This window comes from Talpa europaea (genome assembly GCF_964194135.1).
Source record: "Talpa europaea genome assembly, chromosome: 9".
In the NCBI taxonomy this organism is placed as follows: Eukaryota; Metazoa; Chordata; class Mammalia; order Eulipotyphla; family Talpidae; genus Talpa; species Talpa europaea.
The window spans coordinates 24,966,516-24,985,534 of NC_140076.1; the positions used below are offsets into that span (position 1 = coordinate 24,966,516).

The window sequence follows — 19,019 nt, forward strand, 5'->3', positions numbered from 1 at the left end:
GCAAGTAGAGGATGGAGGCTGATGAGGTAGAGATTGGGGTTCACTTGTCAAGAGACTCTTCAACTTGGGCTTGAGGGTCCTTGATTCTCAGGCCAGGCAGGCAGATGGGAGAACAAGTACTCCTAGGCAAAGAGGAGACCCCTGTCCCTGTCATTGCACCCACAGGCCACCTACCCTGAAGACAGGTGACTGAATTAGATCCTACATCAAAGGAGGAAGTTGAACTCAGTGCCCAATGAGGTCTGTTTGAGACGCAGGATTTCTAAGTTCTATGTTTCTTTTGCTCTGTTTGAACGGACCTGGAACAAATATATAGCCCCTGGCCTTCAAAAGTCTACGAGCTGCAGAAACAGGAAAGGTTAGGTAGGGACACCTACGTGTTTGCGAAAGAGGTCAGCGTGGGGCCCAAGCTGAGGATCAGCTTCCCGAACAAACTGCATCACATCCTCGACAGTCCATGAGGAGGGGTCCCGGCCATTCAGTCGAGAGGCGTCCCGGCTTTCCAGGTATCGGTCCGACCCTGCAGGATAGGAGGACACCTGCCATAATGGGTGGGGACTGGTCTATAATTCCTCACCACTGTTCCTGGCATGTCCTGATGGCCCTATGAGTGAGGCTCACTGCATGAGCATGAGCAAAGGAAGTGTAAGCAGCTGAGAGAGAGAAGCTTTTTCCACAAAGGACCCAAGATACTTTTTAAGTCAACTCTTTGCTCTTTAAGGGTAGACCTGATTTTGGAATGGTCAGAAGGAATTTTACATAGAGGCTGTGATTCAGCCGGGATGAGTCAGGGTAACAATGAGGTAAGGTGATTACTTGGAGGGTTCTGGTGGGTGAGGCTGCTTTTGCCTTGGCTAGAGGGCCATTTCTGGAGAGCCATCAGTAGCTGGGCAAGATTAAAGTCAAATCCTTCGGGTCTAGGGAAGAAATAAATGATGGATAATACCCCGGGCCTCTTCCTGGCCTGGAGAATAGCCAAACTCGCTACAGCCTAACACATGGAGGGAGAAAACAACTTTGCCATAGCTGTCAGGACTCTTAATGTTAATTTAGCATTTCTTTTTTTTTTTAATCTAAATTTTGGGGCTTAAAAATAGCTCCTCCCATTTCCCTAGTGGGATTTGGGATATATTCTGAGCATCATCCGGCGCAGGTCTCTGATGTGTTTTATCTGCTCTGCCAGGAGTGTGACCCCTTCTTTCCCTTCAATTTTTCCTTTTCTACTGGTTAATTCCAACTTAGCTAAGCAAGAGATGGCTGTAAGGATCAGCTCCTTTATGAAACTTTTTTTTTTTTTGTCTAATCTTGAAAGAACTGGTCTCACAAAGCATTTTGTATATCTCTTGTTCACAACCCAATTTCTATACAATTTCTCTACCACATCTCCCTAGTAATTTTCCACCTGGCTATTTTCCACCTGGCTATTCATGAGTTGTGTTTTTATTAAAAATAAAAAATACTGTTTATTAACTAATGTATTATTGAGTTCTGTGAATGAATCTAGCAAACTAAGCAAACCCAAGGAGGGTATGATGAAAACTGGGGACTTCTGAGCTGAAACATGTGTGAAAGTAGTAGGAACCTACTCTTCAACAATCTCTTGCCAAGCTAAAATCTTCCATTTTCTTTCATTCTGGATCCCAGGTCTAAATGTTGAAGCATACTTTGTTTGCCCCAGTCCCTGTTCCTTAAGGAAGAGATTCTAGCATATTATTTCCCATCCTTGTAATTGGGCACTACCTTAAACAGCCCTTAAGGGACTCTCACTGAAACTGAAGCTAAATGGTCAAATTGCTTTAAGACCCTGAAGTACCAAGACAGAAAAAAAAACTTATCTAACTTTCCGTTTGAGGTTTGCTTTTCACAGCAAAGCCTGGATCTTATCAGGAATGACCCTGCCTGAGTAAAGTAGAAGCAACTAACCTTGAGCTGAGCTCCAAGGCTGACAATAGCTGCAAGTATGAAAATGAAAAGGGGGGGGGGCCTCCCTGGTGGTGCAGCGGTTGAGTGCTGGGCTGCAAAGATGCCCGAAGCCTCTGCGGTGCCGGTTCCATCCTTGGCTGCTCCCCGGCCACCGGAGGCGGGTCCCACATGGCCCGCAGACCTCTCCTGCCGCCTGCTGCTCCCCTCAGCAGTGTACTTTGGTCCTTCTGCCTGCTCTGCTCCCCGCTCTGGCTCTGGAGAATTCTCTCACCCTCCCGCGCTTCTGACTTACCCAGTGCTTGTATAAATAAATAAATAAATCTTTAAAAAAAATGCAGAGGGGACTAACCAGAGGCAGGTAGCCCACCAATGGAAATTCAGACCTCTAGTGATCCGAAGGAAAATCTCTTCATATGTCTTCACATAGGAACTGCCCTCTAACTAGTCAATGAACTTCAGCCAAGACCACATTTCTTTGTCCCTAAGCTGCTTTTCAGTCAATAAAATCCAGTTCCTTTGTTATTAGTTCTGGTCTCTAAAATTTATATAATCCCATTTCCTTCCTACCTCTTAATCACAGACATAGATTTGAATTTATCTCCATTTTTTCCCCAAGCTTTTCTCTTTGAATTTCCAGTATTACATTTTATATCTCAGTTATACCAAACTGCATGCAGTTTCTGGTTCAATGTGTATTATTTCTTATTCCTGTGCCTTTGTTTTCTTATTCCTGTGCCTGATGCTGTATTCTCTTCTTAAACAGCTCTCCCTCCCCTTCCACCCCTGAAATGGCCGTTCATTAGAGTCACCCTTCATTAGAGTCTCAGGTAAGGTGCCACTTACACAAGGAATCTTATCCTGGACACCAAGTTTGGGCTAGGGTTCCCTTTCAGTTTTCATATTACCCACAGCATACCTGTGTAACTTCACTCAAAATAATGTTTTGCAATGTTTAAGTGTTTGTCTCTCCCACAAGACTGTGAGTTCCTTAAAGAAAAAAAGTGATTGATTGTGCACCCCCTTATCAAACAGATGGTGTTTAAATAATGGTTAATGATGAATGAATAAATGAATTTCTCTGTCCCACTGACTTGAAAGTTTCAGTTACCTCCCAGGTACCAAATGCACAATGATAAGCTCAGACCCCAGATGAACACCAGGCAACATAGCTAAGCCCTTTCTGATCTCTCAGGGCTCAGAAAAGAAAGGATAGAAAGAGTGAATGACGGCAAGAGGGCCACAACTTTGGTAAACTTACCCCTGGAGCATAGCCTGCGCACAGCTGAAGCAGAGCTAAGTGGGAGGCCACAGGAGGAGAGCAAAGGCCTGTACCCAGAGGTTCGAAGATTTTGAGAGGTGCTAACAAGGTTGGTGGGATTCAAGGTAGAGTCCATTGAGTCTGAGTGTGGCTCCAAGGACCGGACCAGACTATTTCCAAGGACAAACGTTTCACCTAGAAAACAGTAAGACCAGGTTTAAAGCAGGGTTTAGCCTAGGAGGACTTCCAAAGTGCTGGCTCAAAGGTACCTGTTTGGGTGGAGCTAGAAAGCAGCAAAACTGACAGCCCTGGGCTTTCAGGAGGTCTGTGTACCTATTAAAGGTCTGGCTCCCATTAGGTGACCATAGTCATGTTCCAATATCACTCTAGACTAGATAGTCTTTGAGATTTGTTTTGTTTTGGGTATCTTTTTTTTTCTGGATAATAAGGACCTTAAAAAAAATAGAGAAATCTAGGATGGAAGAGACAGCTTTACATACAAAACGCAAGAGCAAGGAGTAGGGGTGCTAAAAATAAGAGATATTTGCTCAGAGGAGGGTGCTTTAGAAACTGACCAACTATGCAGCCAGCAGGACATCTAAGAAATGCTCTTGATGCCTTGTCTACAAAGGATATGCTTTTATATTCCCTCCATCCTTTCATATTTGCCTTTTTTTTTTAACCTTTGGGTAGTTCTTTTTTTTTTTTAAAGTTTTATTTATTTATGCATATAAGAGCTGGGGTACAGGCCAGAGGTGTGGGAGGTGAGAGGATTCACCAGAGACAGAGTGGGGAACAGAACAGGAAGACTGACTGAAATACACTGATGAGGGGAGCAGCAGGTGAGTCAGGAGAGGTCTGCTGCGCCATGTGGGTTGCTCCCTGGCCAGCCAGGGATTGAACTCGTGCTGCAGATGCTGTGGATTGCTTCGTAGTGAGGTGTTTAACCCCTTGCACCACCAGGGAGGCCCCTCATATTTGCTTTCTTTACACAAATATTCCAAGGAACCTGGGGTTATACAGGTTATACAGTGGGGAGAGTGTGTGCAGGAAGATCAGAAGCTGGCTTAGAATTTGGCACAGACACTAGGCAGGCAGGTGTTTCCCTGAGGACCTGTTTCCTCATCTATAACATGGGAAGCCCATTTCTTCCAAAGGGCTTATGATTATTAAAAGAGAATGGCTATGAAAACTTTTGTGAAGGGACTATCACCCTGACATTTCTACATTCAGGTCATGGCCCAACACCAAGCAGCAGCCCTTAATAATTGCACTATGGAGCCTGAAGCAAATTCCCTCTCATGATTGGGTTCTACCTGCACCTAGTCAGTTCCTTGCCTTGACCACAGCATTCTCTGCTTATGGAGGGTATCTTGGACACTGGGCTCTATCACTGTTCCTTCTTGTTTTTACAGATCGGTGTTTATATAGTACTTGATATTCGTTTAGGACCTCTAATGAACAAGAAGGACCTCGAATATAAAAGAATTTTTTTCTATTTAAAAAGAATTACCCATTTAAAATGAAATAAAAACAATGTAAAGTAGGATTTATAATATATTTAAATGTAAAATATATAATAATAACACAAGGACTGGAAGTTGGGAAGTGAAATGTAAGGCTCTTAAACTATATGTAAGGTTGTAAGCTTGTTATAGGTAAAGAGATATGATTAACGCTTTAATATAAATGACTGTGATAGGTAAAAACTGTAATATAAACTAAAGCAACCACTAAAATGAGAAAACCGAGTTTCAGTTAATAAACCAACCAAGGAAATAAAGTGGAATTATTAAAAAAACTGGATTAATCCACAGAAAGAAGAAAAAAGAAGGGAAACATACACAAATGAAACAAATTTCTCTACCCATGGCTTTTGCCCTTGTCCTCTGCGTCATTAAAAGTATAGATCTGGGGTTGATGATTCTTTTATGTAGATGATTACACAAATTACTAGATGAACTCTAGTTTCTGTACTTATCAGTGAGGTAATCTCACCTTTCTGGCTCTCATTTTACTCAACATAGACTGGGGGTAGTGCCACCTGCTTTACACAAGCTAATAGAGGTAAAGAACAGTTGTGATGGCAATGCCAGTAGCTTGCTAGATGTTTATGCATATTAGTGAATGTCTCTTCCTTTCAGCAATGCTAAGAATGGTAACTGAGACCTAGATTCTGAGTTGAGGGGGTCTCAAAATCTGGATACTAAGAATAGGCAAGGTCATTAAATCTCACTCTAATAAGAGGTAAGTGGAAAAATAAAGTATCGTGCCCAAGGCCATATGCGCTCTTGGTATGTTTAAAGCTGATCAAATGAGGCCCTGGATGCCTTCAGTAGAATAATGCCAAGGAATAAGACCAGTGCGCTGAAGCTGTGCTCCACAGAGCCCTTGGGGCTGCCAAAGAGAGGGCAAGTGAATAGAGCTCTGGAACTCATCAGCTCCTATCAAAATAGCTCTGGTTTTAATGATAAAGTACAATTTCATATACTCTTACTTTCCTCCCCACACACACAAAAAAAGAGTTCTGCTAAAATAAAACAAACTTTGAAACCACCGGACCAGGGTTCATATGTTGGGGTTGGAAGACTTGAGTTTTATTTCTGGCATGATCATCAGTCTGATCATTGCTTTTTTTGGGAATTTTTATAGGTTTGCTTTTTTTTTTTTTATAGGTTTGCTCACCTATAAAATGGAGATGAAAACCCTTAACCTCATAGGGCCAACATAAATTAAATTTGCCATTGACATACTGCAGGCATGAGAACAATAAGAATAGAAGTGGGGGAAACTCATTCATTCCAAAAACATTCACAGAGCACCCGTGGGCACAGTTATGAAAGACAAGGCCTGGGAACTGTTTAGAAGGGGAAAGCAGAGACAAAAAGAAACAAAATTATTTTGCCCAATTATTTGGAGTTGCCTGGTCATAGCTTGAAAAGGAGGTGGTATGGGACTGAGGGAATAGAGAAATCAAATTGCCAATGCCATGTCATGAAAGCTAGAAAAATAAAGGAAGGTTGGAAAACTGCCCTACATAAAAGAAAACTAGAGAGACAACTAAATGAAGTAGGTGATTATTCATTGGATATCAGATTTAAAAATAAAATAACAACTACAAAAGACACTGCTGGGACAAATGGGGAAATCTGAATATGGACTACATATATTAGTTAGTAGATTTTATTTACATTAAATTTCTTGAATGTGATAATAGCATTAGGAGGTAAATAGTTCCTAGGAGATTGTAGGTTTATAATTTTTCCAAATAAAACATTGAAGGAAAAGTGTAGGTCTCAACTTAGGTGAAGAAGCCTACTGGAATACACATCTGGTGACTATTGCTATATTGGAAGTGACGGTTAATTAGGCCAAGCTCCTAAGGGATAGGGTGGCATGGAGATGGGCTGTAGGGAAAAGAGAAGGCTTCAGTAAATACCTAGGTAACTGAGTGTATCTCTGGAGGTCAAACTAGCTGAAGCGCGTAGCCAGGCAAAGGGAGTGAGAAAGACCAGGTCCGAAGGGCAAAGCAAAAGACAGCCCTTGTAGAGATCAAGCTTTTTGGTAAAGGTTTGGGTAAGTAGGCAGAAAAAGTGTAGGTGATGATAAATGACCAGAAGTGGAGTGAAGGGTCAACAGGGCAGGCATGTAGGCAGGCAGGCAGGCAGGCAGGCAGGCAGGCAAGGTAAGTAAAAGGGCACAGAGCAGTTAGAACTCTAGCCAAAGCTCTGGCTTGTCTGGGCACACTTTAAACCATACATTTCAGGGAAGCAAACAGAACTAGGGTGAGAACAGCCAAGTTGCGCCAAGTTGCTGAGTACCCATTATGGGAAACAGAGGTTAGAGCACACTGGAGGGCAGAGAGTTGGCTAAATCTGTCTGTAAATGAGGGAAGAGAAGGTTGGTGGCCAATGGCAGAATGTGGTAACCCTGATCTTTGTCTCTTTCTAGCCGGTAAAGCAAGAAGGAAAGGTGGCTAAAGAGTCCTCTTATCTGGTAGCTGAACCAGAGAGATGCAAACTGGAACAGAATTCCCAGGAATGATCCTGCCCTAATCCCAAACTACCTTCAAATGCAGGCTCATGATGTATATATACCCCTACTGGGCTTTGCATGCTGCAGAGAAACCTTAGTTCTTAATGGTACTATTCATTTGAGAATTCCTAGTTCTTTGAAAAAACTCTCTTTAGATGAGCATCTATACTCATGGGCATGCTACCCCCTCTCATGTATCCATTCTCCCAGAATCCCAGATAGGAATAATTTTCATTACTTCAGAGTTTCTCTGAATGCCAAAAGTTGAAGATATTTAACCAACTCCCTTTGTCTGCACCAACTTCATCAAGCCTAGTCCAGATTTACAGCACAGCATTCTAAACACAACCAAGGTCTTTTCCTTTCCTCAGAGATTCTGATGCTGGATGAAAGCAATCTAGAACAGGTTAGGTAAGAAGATTCCTTTGAAGAAAGGATCAGTTGGGGGGGGGGGGGAGGGTGTCAAATACCTATCTTCAGGGGATAATCTGGCCTCCATAAGAAGTATTTGAAATTCAGGTTTCTTAATGCAAGTGATTAAAAACAATGCTCATTGGGGCTTGGAAGAATAGAAGCGGGTGGGATAGGGTAGGTGAATAGTTACTTCCCCAAGCACATGCTCTAGGAGTAGCACTTTGTCAGAGGTGATTCTGCTAAGAAGTATGATAAAAAGATTACAGGGAAAGCAGTGTGGGAGTAAGACTTGTCCAGAAAGTTAGAAGGGAGTACCTTTCAGCTTATGCTACCCAATCAATAGCCAGCACAGGCCCAACACTGAGAGCACCACCTCTCTATTCCTCTGGCCAGGACAAGGTAACAGAACTCTTAAAATGCCTTCCTCCCTTTTCAGCAATGACCTACCTCACTATGTTTAGGGTCGAGTTTTCGTTCCCACCCTGTTGTGCTGTGTCCTGGGCTCCAGAAAAAGATGCCGAGTCCCATTCACTCTTTAATCTCTCTCGGAAGTGCTTAGTCACTGATCCGGCCACGTGGCATCCGCTTTCCCCTTCTGGGTCTCATATGTTAACTAAGAAAGTTATTTTCCAGCCTAGTTAGAAAAGCAGGAACTTGAATTGACTTGCTAGACTGGCAGTGCTGGAGGAGTTAGGGCCACATGCCAAAGGAAAGAATGGATAGCCAATCACCAGGGAGTAAATTTCTCAATCTACAGCCTGAGACTAAACCTTCCTGCTGGCAAAGGAGATGTCTGTTAGGCCTTTGCTGCCAGATTCACACTGGGAGATGTACTGTGACTTCACAGTAGATCCACATGCAGTTTGGAGCTCAAAAGGGGAATCGTGAATCACTTTTTCTTGGGGATAAAAATCCAGAGGCAAGAAGGTTAACCCTAGAGATAGGAAATGAAATCCTGAAGAGAAAGCAAAGATGAGAGGAGACCAAAAAGTCCCAATATGGCAAAGGTGAAGGACAGAACACCAGATCACTGGGTAGTAGATACCAGGCTAGAATAGAGTTCTGAGGGTCACCTCTTGGCCCTTGCTGGTGCTGCTACTAGCTCTGTCCCCTTTTTATTCCAGACCCCATCCCAGCTCCTACCTGGTAGGTACCTGTCGTGGCTGTGGCTGTACTCTGTGGTAGAGAGTGACAAATGTGTCTGTGTAAAGGGCTGGTTGCCAAACAGATTGTCACTGCGAAGGTTGTGGCAGAGTTTCTCCAGGAAACGGAGGACGTAGGTGATGCTGTTGACTGCTGGGAGGTTGAGGGTGTGCTGTTCCCGGTCAAACACGGCTGTGGAGTTAAGTAAACAGGGCTGAGCATGTCAGCGGGGCAATGTACTACTGCGCTTGGGCAGGAGAAATCCAGCCCACTGTTTGCCTCAGGCTTACCTGGTTACATAGTCCTTGCCCAGGTTCCTCCCTCCCACTTTCTCCCTCCCTCCAGGGTTTGATTTTTGCCTCCAACTCCAAAAGGCTTGCAATAATGGGCGTGCCCGGGAGAGGGTCTGTTGCACCTGGGGCTCTGGAATGATTTTAATCAACCTGTGAAAACAACTGTGAACCTAATTCTATCTGGTCTATCGCCTGGCTTAGCCTCCTCCAGGAAATCTGTTCATTTAGGGTACTATCTCCATAAGAACTGCCCGAGAACAGAGAATCTGAGAAGAAGAGGAGGATATAGGTATTGCCAGTAATGATTTGGCTGCACAATCCAGTAATGATTTTGGGTGCACAAAGCACTAGGATTGTGGCAACATTTGGAACTAAATCATGTTTGGTTTTATTTTATTTCTTATTTATTTTTACTCAAAAAGTGTCTGTATAATCTCTAGAAAGCAAAAGTCCTCTGCATTTGTCTCTGACAGTAGCAAGGAAATGGGAGAGATAGGTTACTCTTAGGAATGAGTATGGGGGCACAGGAAGAACCCCAGAGATGAAGGTGATAGCAGCCAAAGAGAGGAGATAAAGGGTAGGTCCCCACAGAATGCTACACAGATGCAAAGGAGACACAGGAAAAGAAGACCGAATTTCATGCAGTTCCTAGCTTTCCACAATAATGTCTTCCCCCATCTGCCCCATCTCCAGGCCTGGTCCCCTCTCCATGTAGCCAATTACTCCCAGGCACTTACTCTCTCCTCTGGGCTCCCATACCACCCTGCACCCATTTCTCTATTATAACACTCTCACAGTTAGCTGTGAGATATTCTTTATTTCCTACCATAACAGATCCTGAGCCTGTCATCTTTTCTCCCCCTCCCACAGCTAGTGTCTGCCAATAACTTCTCACATATAGTAAGGGTTCCATAAGTGTTTGCTAAAAAAATAAAGTTGGTTATTTATAGGGTTTTCCCAAGTCAGCTGGGTTTTCTGAGGCTAGATATTACAACTAGTTAAGGAGGAGAGGCAGGGGATTATGAACTATCCTACAGTTAAGATTGAAAGGTTAGGTCAATTCATAGGTTTAATGCACTGGTAAAGAATAGGACTTTGAACTTGGGAAAAATGAGCCAGCTCAAGGCACAGAAGAAAAAAGTGAATATTCTTAGTGAATATAAGGAAAAAACCCTAACACTGTGCAGCTGAGTCATAGCAGGTAAGAAAGAGGAAATGACCTTTCTAACTCTGTATCAGGGCTAAGGATTGGGGCTAAGGGATGAAATGAATGAGAAAAGTTTTGTGTTTCCTGAAGCCAGGTAAGAGGTTATGGTCATCAGAAGAAACTTTCCTGATGCCACAATTCAGCCACCCTTGGATTATTTCTTCTGGAATGCCTTCAAAGCAGCACACTCCTATATTTCCTATATGGGAGAGGTTAAGCAGACATACAGGACAGGTGTCCCTTAAGTACAGTCTGTGTAGGTATCATACTCAGCAGAGATATACAAAAGGCCCAGAAGGTCTCTGGAGCAGAAAATGGGCAGTCTTTGAGAAAAAGAATGCCTTCACATTTCTTCAGAGACTCCAGGTGTGAAGTACGAACCAGGATGCCTTGTCAGAAATCAGCCAATTGAAAAGATTTACCCTCTGACTAAAAGGTGTACCGGCCCAAGGGTACTTACCTGAGATAACCTCACCACCGTGGCCTTGTTTGAGGAAGCTGAAGACGGTTTTCTGGTGATAAGCACAGTCGATACAAGCCTGGACAGCCTGCTGTAACACCACAGAGGCACGGGCCGGCCCAAAATGGTCAGGGAGCTGCTGGACCTTCTTCTTATCTAAGTGGGGGCCTGTGCTGCCGTTCTTGTTCAAGTAAATACAAACTGCAAGAGACAAAAAGGCAAAGAAGCTTAGAGTACATTCAGGCTTGAGAAGGTGGAGAATGCTGCTCTTTTCAATTTTTCATGTCCTGTGCTCTGCTCCCTAGCAGGATTCCCAGCTGCCAAGGAGGAGTAGGAGGGAGTTGGTTGTGCCCAGCTGCTGCCAGCCCAAACTGCATGACCAAATGCTCTGGGAACACAGCCTGCTGGGAGAACAGCCCAGAACTGGCACTATCTTCTGTGCACTGAAAAGAAAATCCGAACAATTTCCCAGATGTATGTACTTTCATTTTGGGTATTTGGTTGCCTCACATATTTTTTGTATATCTTAACTTATGTGTAAAGAGCTATGGGGCCATAGCAATATTATCAAGATTGTGCTTGCATGTTTGGTCAATGACACTGATCACCTGCTTTGCTTTCTATCTGGGCACTGAAATCCCTCTGCTATCTTCTACATCAACATGCAGAAAATATTTTGAAATAAAGAAAAATATGAAAAAACTCGAGGGTCCCATCTAAATATTTGTTTCAGTAATTTCTCTGCAAGAGAGCTGCGTACTCTGCTAATTGCAGCCCCCCCAACACCTAGCATTGTGGTAGAGATTGTATGGGTACAAGAAAAGAGGCAGTACTAACAGAGTTGCTTCCTTGATCTCTGGAGAAGACCCAAGGTAGCCTAGTTAGCGATGACATTCTCTCTTCCGATTTCTCTTCTAGGCTTCCACTTGAGCTGGGGGTGGGTGGTATACTCTTCTTTCTCATACTGTCATGGCTTACTAATGGAAGGGATAATAGGGCTAAAAGCCCCTTTTGCTATTAAAGGCAGAAAAGATAAGAGCAGTAGCTGTGTGGGCTGTGGATGGACTGCTGGCCTCAGGTTTACCACCTGAGGGGTTGAGCCAGATGGTCTGAGGACTCTTGTATCTTTATCATTAGAATTCTTTTCTTTTCTTTTTTTTTAAAAGATTTATTTATTTATGCATACAAAAGCTGGGGTGTAGGCCAGAGGTGGGCGGTGGTGGTGAGAGGATTCACCAGAGACAGAGTGGGGAGCAGAACAGGCAGATCTGCTGAAATACACTGCTGAGGGGAGCAGCAGGCAAGACAGGAGAGGTATGCTGCACCATGTGGGTAGCCCCCTGGCCAGGGATGGAACATGTGCTACGGTGGCTGCAGACAGCTTCATAATGCTGAGACTTAATGCCTTGCACCAACACGTAGTCCCTTTATCATTCTAATTCTAAGGAGAAGCAAGATGAAGGAGATGGAACACAGAAGAAGGTAGAGTACAGAAGGTGACAGGTGAAAAAGAAATGGAAAAAAGTAAAGGAATAACAAGATGAACTGAAATATATATTTAACTGTTTTCTCCTAAAACCCACTAAGATGAGTCAGTTAACAAGGAGACAACATAAAATTTTGGAACTGGAAAGGCAGTCTGGCAAATTAGCAACTGATTTAGCATACATGAGAAAGCAGAATTCCTAACAAAGAATGGGGAATGCTGAGGTAACAAAAGCCTAATATTCATGGCAGTGACTGTGGGACTGGGTAGTAGAAGCCTAAAGAGCCACAAAAAGAGTGAGTGAAAGCTGAAATGACACTGAATAGAGTTTTGATGGGAGACTGGCAGTGAGGGCTTAAAGGGAAGGGAGGAGTATCTTATTGGAAGATTACTGGAGGACATGGATGCTTGTTAGGTGGTGATGGAAAGTTTGACAACACTGTCACCTGCAATAACATGGAAACAGGAAATGTCCCTGATGAACCTAATGAAATAGCTAAGGACATTTCCAGACAGAGTGATGAAAGTGCCATCTGGTTTCTTACTACCTGTGATAAAAATGCAAGATGAGCTAGAGAACTTAAAAAAAGAGAAAAAAGCCTGGAATTGACTGAGTCCACAAATAAAATTGCTTATTATGTCTGGTCTTCCCAGAAGACAAATAATTCTAAATTAAGAAAGGGTCAGATCTACAATGGGGCAATAAAATCTTTTATTAAGATGTCAGAATGGGGGCCTCCCTGGTGGCGCAAGGGGTTAAGCACCACACTATGGAGTAATCCGCAGCCTCTGCAGTGCGAGTTCAATCCCAACCAGCCAGAGAGAAACCCACATGGTGCAGAAGACCTCTCCTGTCTCTCCCACTGCTCCCCTCAGCAGTGTATTTCAGTAGATCTGCCTGTTCTGTTCCCCACTCTGTCTCTGGTGAATCCTCTCACCCCCTGCATCTCTGGCCAGTGCCCTAGCTCTTGTATGCATAAATAAAATCTTTTAAAAAAAAAAAAAGCCTAAAAAAAAGATGTTAGAATGATTAAAGACTTCATACAAACTCTTTCAAACCAAAGTTCTTCTACGAATCACAAGGGCTAGTCTCACAGATTGTTTCCCTTAAACAATAGGATTTGAAAGAATACTATGGACATTGTCTCACAGCAGCTGTACAGGAAGCCCAAAGTGGAGAAGGTATTATTTTCAAGAGATTTGTGGTTGTGTTTTTATCTAATGAAGTAAAATCCAATACTATTCATAAAAAATTCCTACAGTTTCTAAGAGAATCATTCTGGTAGAAGTATTGCCAGCTCAGACTAAAAGGAACAGAGATGGTACAAATGAAAGGAACCCCTTGCATGCAGGAAGAAGACTGAGACAGCAATCTCAATATTCTTGTGGAAAAGAATGATTTAGAGGTTAAAACCAGAGCTATGGAAAAATGACTCCCATGAATAGCAATCGATCTAATTAAGATATTGTCAATTACAATGTGCCCTGCTGGATTTTAGTATTACAATAGACCTGTGACTGCTATGTGCCTCTATGACTCACAAGTTTTTCTCCCCTTTGAATGGGTATATCTATACTTACCATCAGATGTTGGGTATCTGGGGAGTAGAAAACATGTTTCTTTAGTTCACGGGTTTTCAGATTGAGAACTATATTCAAAGAGCTGTAATTGAGAAATTGCACTTGAGAGGTTTCATTTGTACCTGGACCTGATTCATAAGATGAGATCCTAGATCTGGAGACTGATGTAAAGGGATGAGACCTTTAATGGGGAATCTTTCAAGAAGAATGAATTTTCCAAGTATGAAAAATGTAAATGACTTCCATCCAGAGAGTGGACTGGTGGTTTTCATAATTCTGATCCTCCTCCTATAGATAAGTAGAATCTATCCCCCTTCTTTTGAAGCTAGGCTCTATGACTGTTTGATCAATATAATATGGTAGCAATGATGCTATGCTGATTTCTTAAGTGTTCAAGTCTTAGGAAAATGGTGGCCTCTCCTTTCTGTCTCTTGGGGCACTTGCTCTTAGAACCCAATCACTATGGCATGAGGCAACCCAAGCTATACTTTGGAGAGGTCCATGGGAAGAATAACCAAGAACTAAGTATCAATTTTGATAATCATGTGAATGAACCATTTTGGGAGTGGATCCCCCAATTCCAAGTGAGCCACCCCAACTGATGCCATGTGGAGGAGAGATGAGCTGTCTTAATTTTAATATACTTAAATATGTTGATATTACCTTTCTTCAGATAGGTAAAAGGTTGTATATCTTTTTAAATAGTTTATGCTTATCATCTTGTTTTAAAAGCCTTCCTGATCTTAAGGTCAGAAAGATATTTTTGGAAGGCAGCTATGCTCACCACTATACCACCAACGCCGCACCAGAAAGATATTTTTGTATACTGTCATGTTTTCATTCACTACTGTATTCATGAAATCAGAATTAAAGGCTATAAAAAAATCTGAGAAAGATTCGGCATATAATTAGGAGCTTGGAAGTAGCCACTCCATCCTAACAAGTAAAAAGCTAAATTAACTAAAAATTCAACCACCATTTTAGATTTATCAGAGAAGTGAGGTCTTACGGCAAGCTACTGCCTCCTCCCAGTCCCCAACTTGGAGAAAGACAGGTGAATCACAATTTACTAGAACAGAAACCCACAAGTAGATATCTCCATAGAAATAAATTCTGAGGTAGGAAAATCTAAACTGTACTTGACAAATTGCTGGAAGTTCTATGTAGGAAAGTTAAAAGTTCTGAAAGTTAAAAAGTCCAGGGGAACTGGTCACAGTAAACCCCACTTTTGTGAATTTCATCTCCAAGTTCAACCAGGTTCTCACAGTGAATATGGGAGGAAAAATCCCCTTATGCTTCTGGAAGGGGAGGGGTAAAGGACCCATTTACAAATACACCAGAGAATTCTGTTCTTCTTACAAGGTCTGCAATCAGGAGAAACTACTTTACTAGAAGTTAACATGTTTGGATCTGAACTGAGTCTAACTTAGCTTAATGATGGGATATACCCAACTCCAGCCCCCCTCCAGCCACTTGTTCCACCTAGGAGGGCTGGAGGGGCTAAGAAGCACTGGTGAAGTTGGCAGTCTAGGAGCACATATCACCAAGAGACCAAGACATAATCAGAGGACTACAGGATAGTCCCACACCTTGACATCACATTACTAAAGCCCTACTTTTTATAGCAATTCCTTTTACCCTCATGTCTGGTTATCAAGAAACAATTATAAGTTGTACTAAAAGGCAAATAATTTGGGTTGAAGAGACAGAGGCAAGCATCAAACTAGATTCAAACATGGCAAGATGTTGGAATTATTAGATTGGGAATTTGAAGCAACTATTATAAGTATGCTAAGGGATTTAATGGACAAAGTACAATATGCAAAAACAAAGAGGAAATGTATGCAGATATACTGAATTTCTAAGAAAGAATCAAAATGAAATGCTAGAGATAAAAACACACACAAAATAAAGAATACCTTTGATGGCTTAATATTAAACTGGACACAGCTGAGGAAAGAACTGCTGCACTTGAGAATATCTCAACAGAAACTTCCAAAACTAAAAAGTAAAAATACTGAAGAAAAACAATCACCCCAAACACAGCCAAGAACAGATTATTCAACAATCGTGGGAAAACTTACAAGAGATATAACATACACATAATGGGAATATCAGATGGAAAGAAAGGAAGAAATATTTGAAACAATTAACAACTAAGGATTTCCCCAAGTTAATATCAGATACAAATAATGAGCAGGACATATGTTAACACAGCCAAAAACCCTATGCCTACTTATTATATTCATATATTCACACATTACACGCATATTTTGCATATCATATGCAGAAAATCAAAGATAGTCTTGAAAGAAATAAGAGGAAAAAAAAATCACAATAAAAATTACATCCTTAGAAATCATGTGAGCAAGAACAACATGGAGTGAAATATTCAAAGTGTTGAGAGAAAAGACCTACCAACTTAGAATTCTGCATCTTGCAAAATTATCCTTCAAAAGTACAAGAGAAATAAACTTTCTCAGACCAAGAGGGAGTTTGCTACTAGTAGACCTGTCTTGCAAGCAATGTTAAAGAAGTTCCTTAGAGAGAAGGAAAATAATGTGTATAAACAAATATATGTGTATAGAATAAAATGTGCATAAATATACACTGTCCTCAAGCTCACATGGAATATGAGCAAGACAGACTGTATTCTGGTCCATAAAACATAAAAAAATTGAAGTCATACAACATCTGCTCTCAGGCCATAATGGAATTAAACTGGAAATCAGTAAGATAAAGATAGCTATGAAAGCCAAAATACTGGGGATTAAACAACACAGTTGTAAATAAAATATGGGTCAAAGAACAAATCTCAAGAAAAACTTAAAGATATTTTGAACTAAATAAAAATACAATTGATCAAAATTTATGAGATACAGCAAAAGTAATGGTATTGAGGGAAATTTATAGCACTGAATACAAGTATGAGAAAAGACAAAAAATCTAAAATGAGTAATATAGGTTTCAGTTTTAGGAAACTAATAAAAGAAGAGCAAATTAAACCCACAGTAAACAGAAAAAAATAATAAAAATTAAGCAGAAATCAATGAAAATTAAGAACAGAAAGTCAATACAGAAAAATCAATGAAACAAAATGCTGTTTCTTTGGAATGCTCAATATAATCAATAAGTTCTAGCCAGGCAAAATAACAAAAAGAGATGACACAAATTAATAACAACAGAAGTGAAAGAGGGGATAAGAAGGGATATCACTATAGATCCAGGGTCATTAAAAGGGTAACAAATGAAAAATATGAATAATTCTATACCCACAAATTTTTTTTGTTATTGTAATGTGTTTTTATTTTATTTTTTTATAATAAATTTTATTTTTATATTCCTCATACAATTGCAACCCTCCCATTCTGACCCCAATCCCTCCCCTCCCGCCCCCCACCCCCCAAAAAGTGTCTCTGGTTCATAGTTTTTTGTTGATTTTGATTTTCACTTTCTTATAGTTATTCATTTTCCTGGTCCCTTATTTAAGTTTTCTAGATTCCTGCTATGAGTGAGACCATCCGGTATTTTTCTTTTTCTTTTTGGCTTATTTCACTGAGCATGATCCCTTCCAGTGCCATCATGTTGCTGCAAATTGCATGTGTTTATCTTTTTTGAATGCTGAGTAATATTCCATGGTATATATGTACCACATCTTCTTGATCTAGTCATCTATTTTTGGGCATTTGGGCTGTTTCCAAAGCTTAGCTATTGTAAACAGTGCTGCTATAAACATAAGTGTGCAGGTGCTCTTTGGAATTGATGTTTCTGTGTCCTTTGGGTAAATACCTAGGAGTGGAATTGCTGGATCTTATGGAAGCTCTATGTTTAGTAGGTCAAGAAATCTCCACACAGCTCTCCATAGTGGTTGGACCAGTTAGCACTCCCACCAACAGTGCAGGAGAGTTCCTTTTTCTCCACAACCTCGCCAACATTTGTTGTTGCTAGTTTTTTTAATATGTGCCATTCTCATTGGTGTAAGATGGTATCTCATGGTAGTTTTGATTTGCATTTCCCTGATTACAAGTGATGTTGAACATTTTTTCATATGCCTGTTGGCCATTTGCATTTCCTCTTCAGAGAAGTTTCTTTTTAGCTCTTCTGCCCATTTTTTGACTGGGTTATTTTCTTTGTTGTTGTTAAGTCTCATCAGCTCTTTGCAGATTTTTGTGATCAGTCCTTTATCATTAGTGTTGGGTGCAAAAATGTTCTCCCAGTCAGTGGGGTTTCTCTTTGTTTTTGTTATTGTCTCTTTTGCTGTGCAACTTATTTTATGATGTTATCATCAACCAATTACCAAAATCAGACAAAGACATTACAAGAAAAGAAAATTACAGACCAATATTTCTCATGTACAAGAAGCAAAAATCCTCAACACAAAATTAGCAATAAAATGTATCAAAGGGCTTCCCTGGTGGTGCGAGGGGTTAGGACGCAGCCTGTGAAGCTGTCCACAGCCTCTGCAGTGCAGGTTCCATCCCGACCGGCCGGCGAGGGTCCCACATGGCACAGCAGACCTTCCCTGCCTCTCCTGCTGCTCCCCTCAGCAGTATATTCCATCAGTCTGCCTGTTTAGTTCCCCACTCTGTCTCTGGTGAATCCTCTCACCCTCCCACACATCTGGCCTGTACCCCGATTCTTGTATAAATAAATCTTAAAAAAAAATCTAACAATATATGAAAAGAATTATACCATAAAATCAAGTGTGATTTATTCCAGGTATGCAAGGTTGGCACAACTTAAAAAAAATCAATTAATGTAAGTTCATCACATCACATTTATAGAAAAAATACTGTACGATTATAACAATATATGAAGGAAAAACATCTGACAAAATCCATTCATGTTAAAAACTCTTAGAAAATTAGAGGCAGAGGGATACTTCCTCAACTTGGTAAAGAACATCCACAAGAAACCTACAATCATAATGATGAGAATCTAGAAGATTTCTCACTAAGATCAGGAAGTAAGTAAGAATGTCCCACTGACCACCAGTGTTCAATACTGAAAGTCCTAACTAGTGTACTAACACAAGAGAAGGAAATGAAAGGTATACACATTGGGAAAGAGGAAAGAAAACTCTTAGTTTGTAGATGATATACCTGTTGATGTAGAAAATGTGAAAAAATTGACAAAAAATTCTGCAATTAATAAGCAATTATAGGGCCTCCCCAGTGGCGCAGCGGTTGAGTGCTGGGTTGTAAAGCTGCCCACAGTCT

At 41.2% G+C, this 19,019-nt stretch overlaps 1 protein-coding gene across 5 annotated transcripts in view; it reads right to left on the reverse strand.

Moving 5' to 3' along the window:
* SCMH1 (Scm polycomb group protein homolog 1) overlaps window positions 1–19,019 on the reverse strand; it is a gene marked incomplete at both ends in the record, with an annotated part of 68,243 nt that overhangs the window by 1,064 nt on the left and 48,160 nt on the right. For 3 of the 5 annotated variants that reach the window (XM_084242747.1, XM_084242750.1, XM_084242749.1), the window contains 4 exons: window positions 378–563; window positions 3,165–3,376; window positions 8,774–8,965; window positions 10,734–10,934. In XM_084242747.1, the coding sequence (XP_084098873.1) occupies window positions 378–563; window positions 3,165–3,376; window positions 8,774–8,965; window positions 10,734–10,934 (791 nt within the window). The remainder of the gene's footprint in view (window positions 1–377; window positions 564–3,164; window positions 3,377–8,773; window positions 8,966–10,733; window positions 10,935–19,019) is intronic. The other 2 variants (XM_084242748.1, XM_084242751.1) reach the window with 1 other exon arrangement.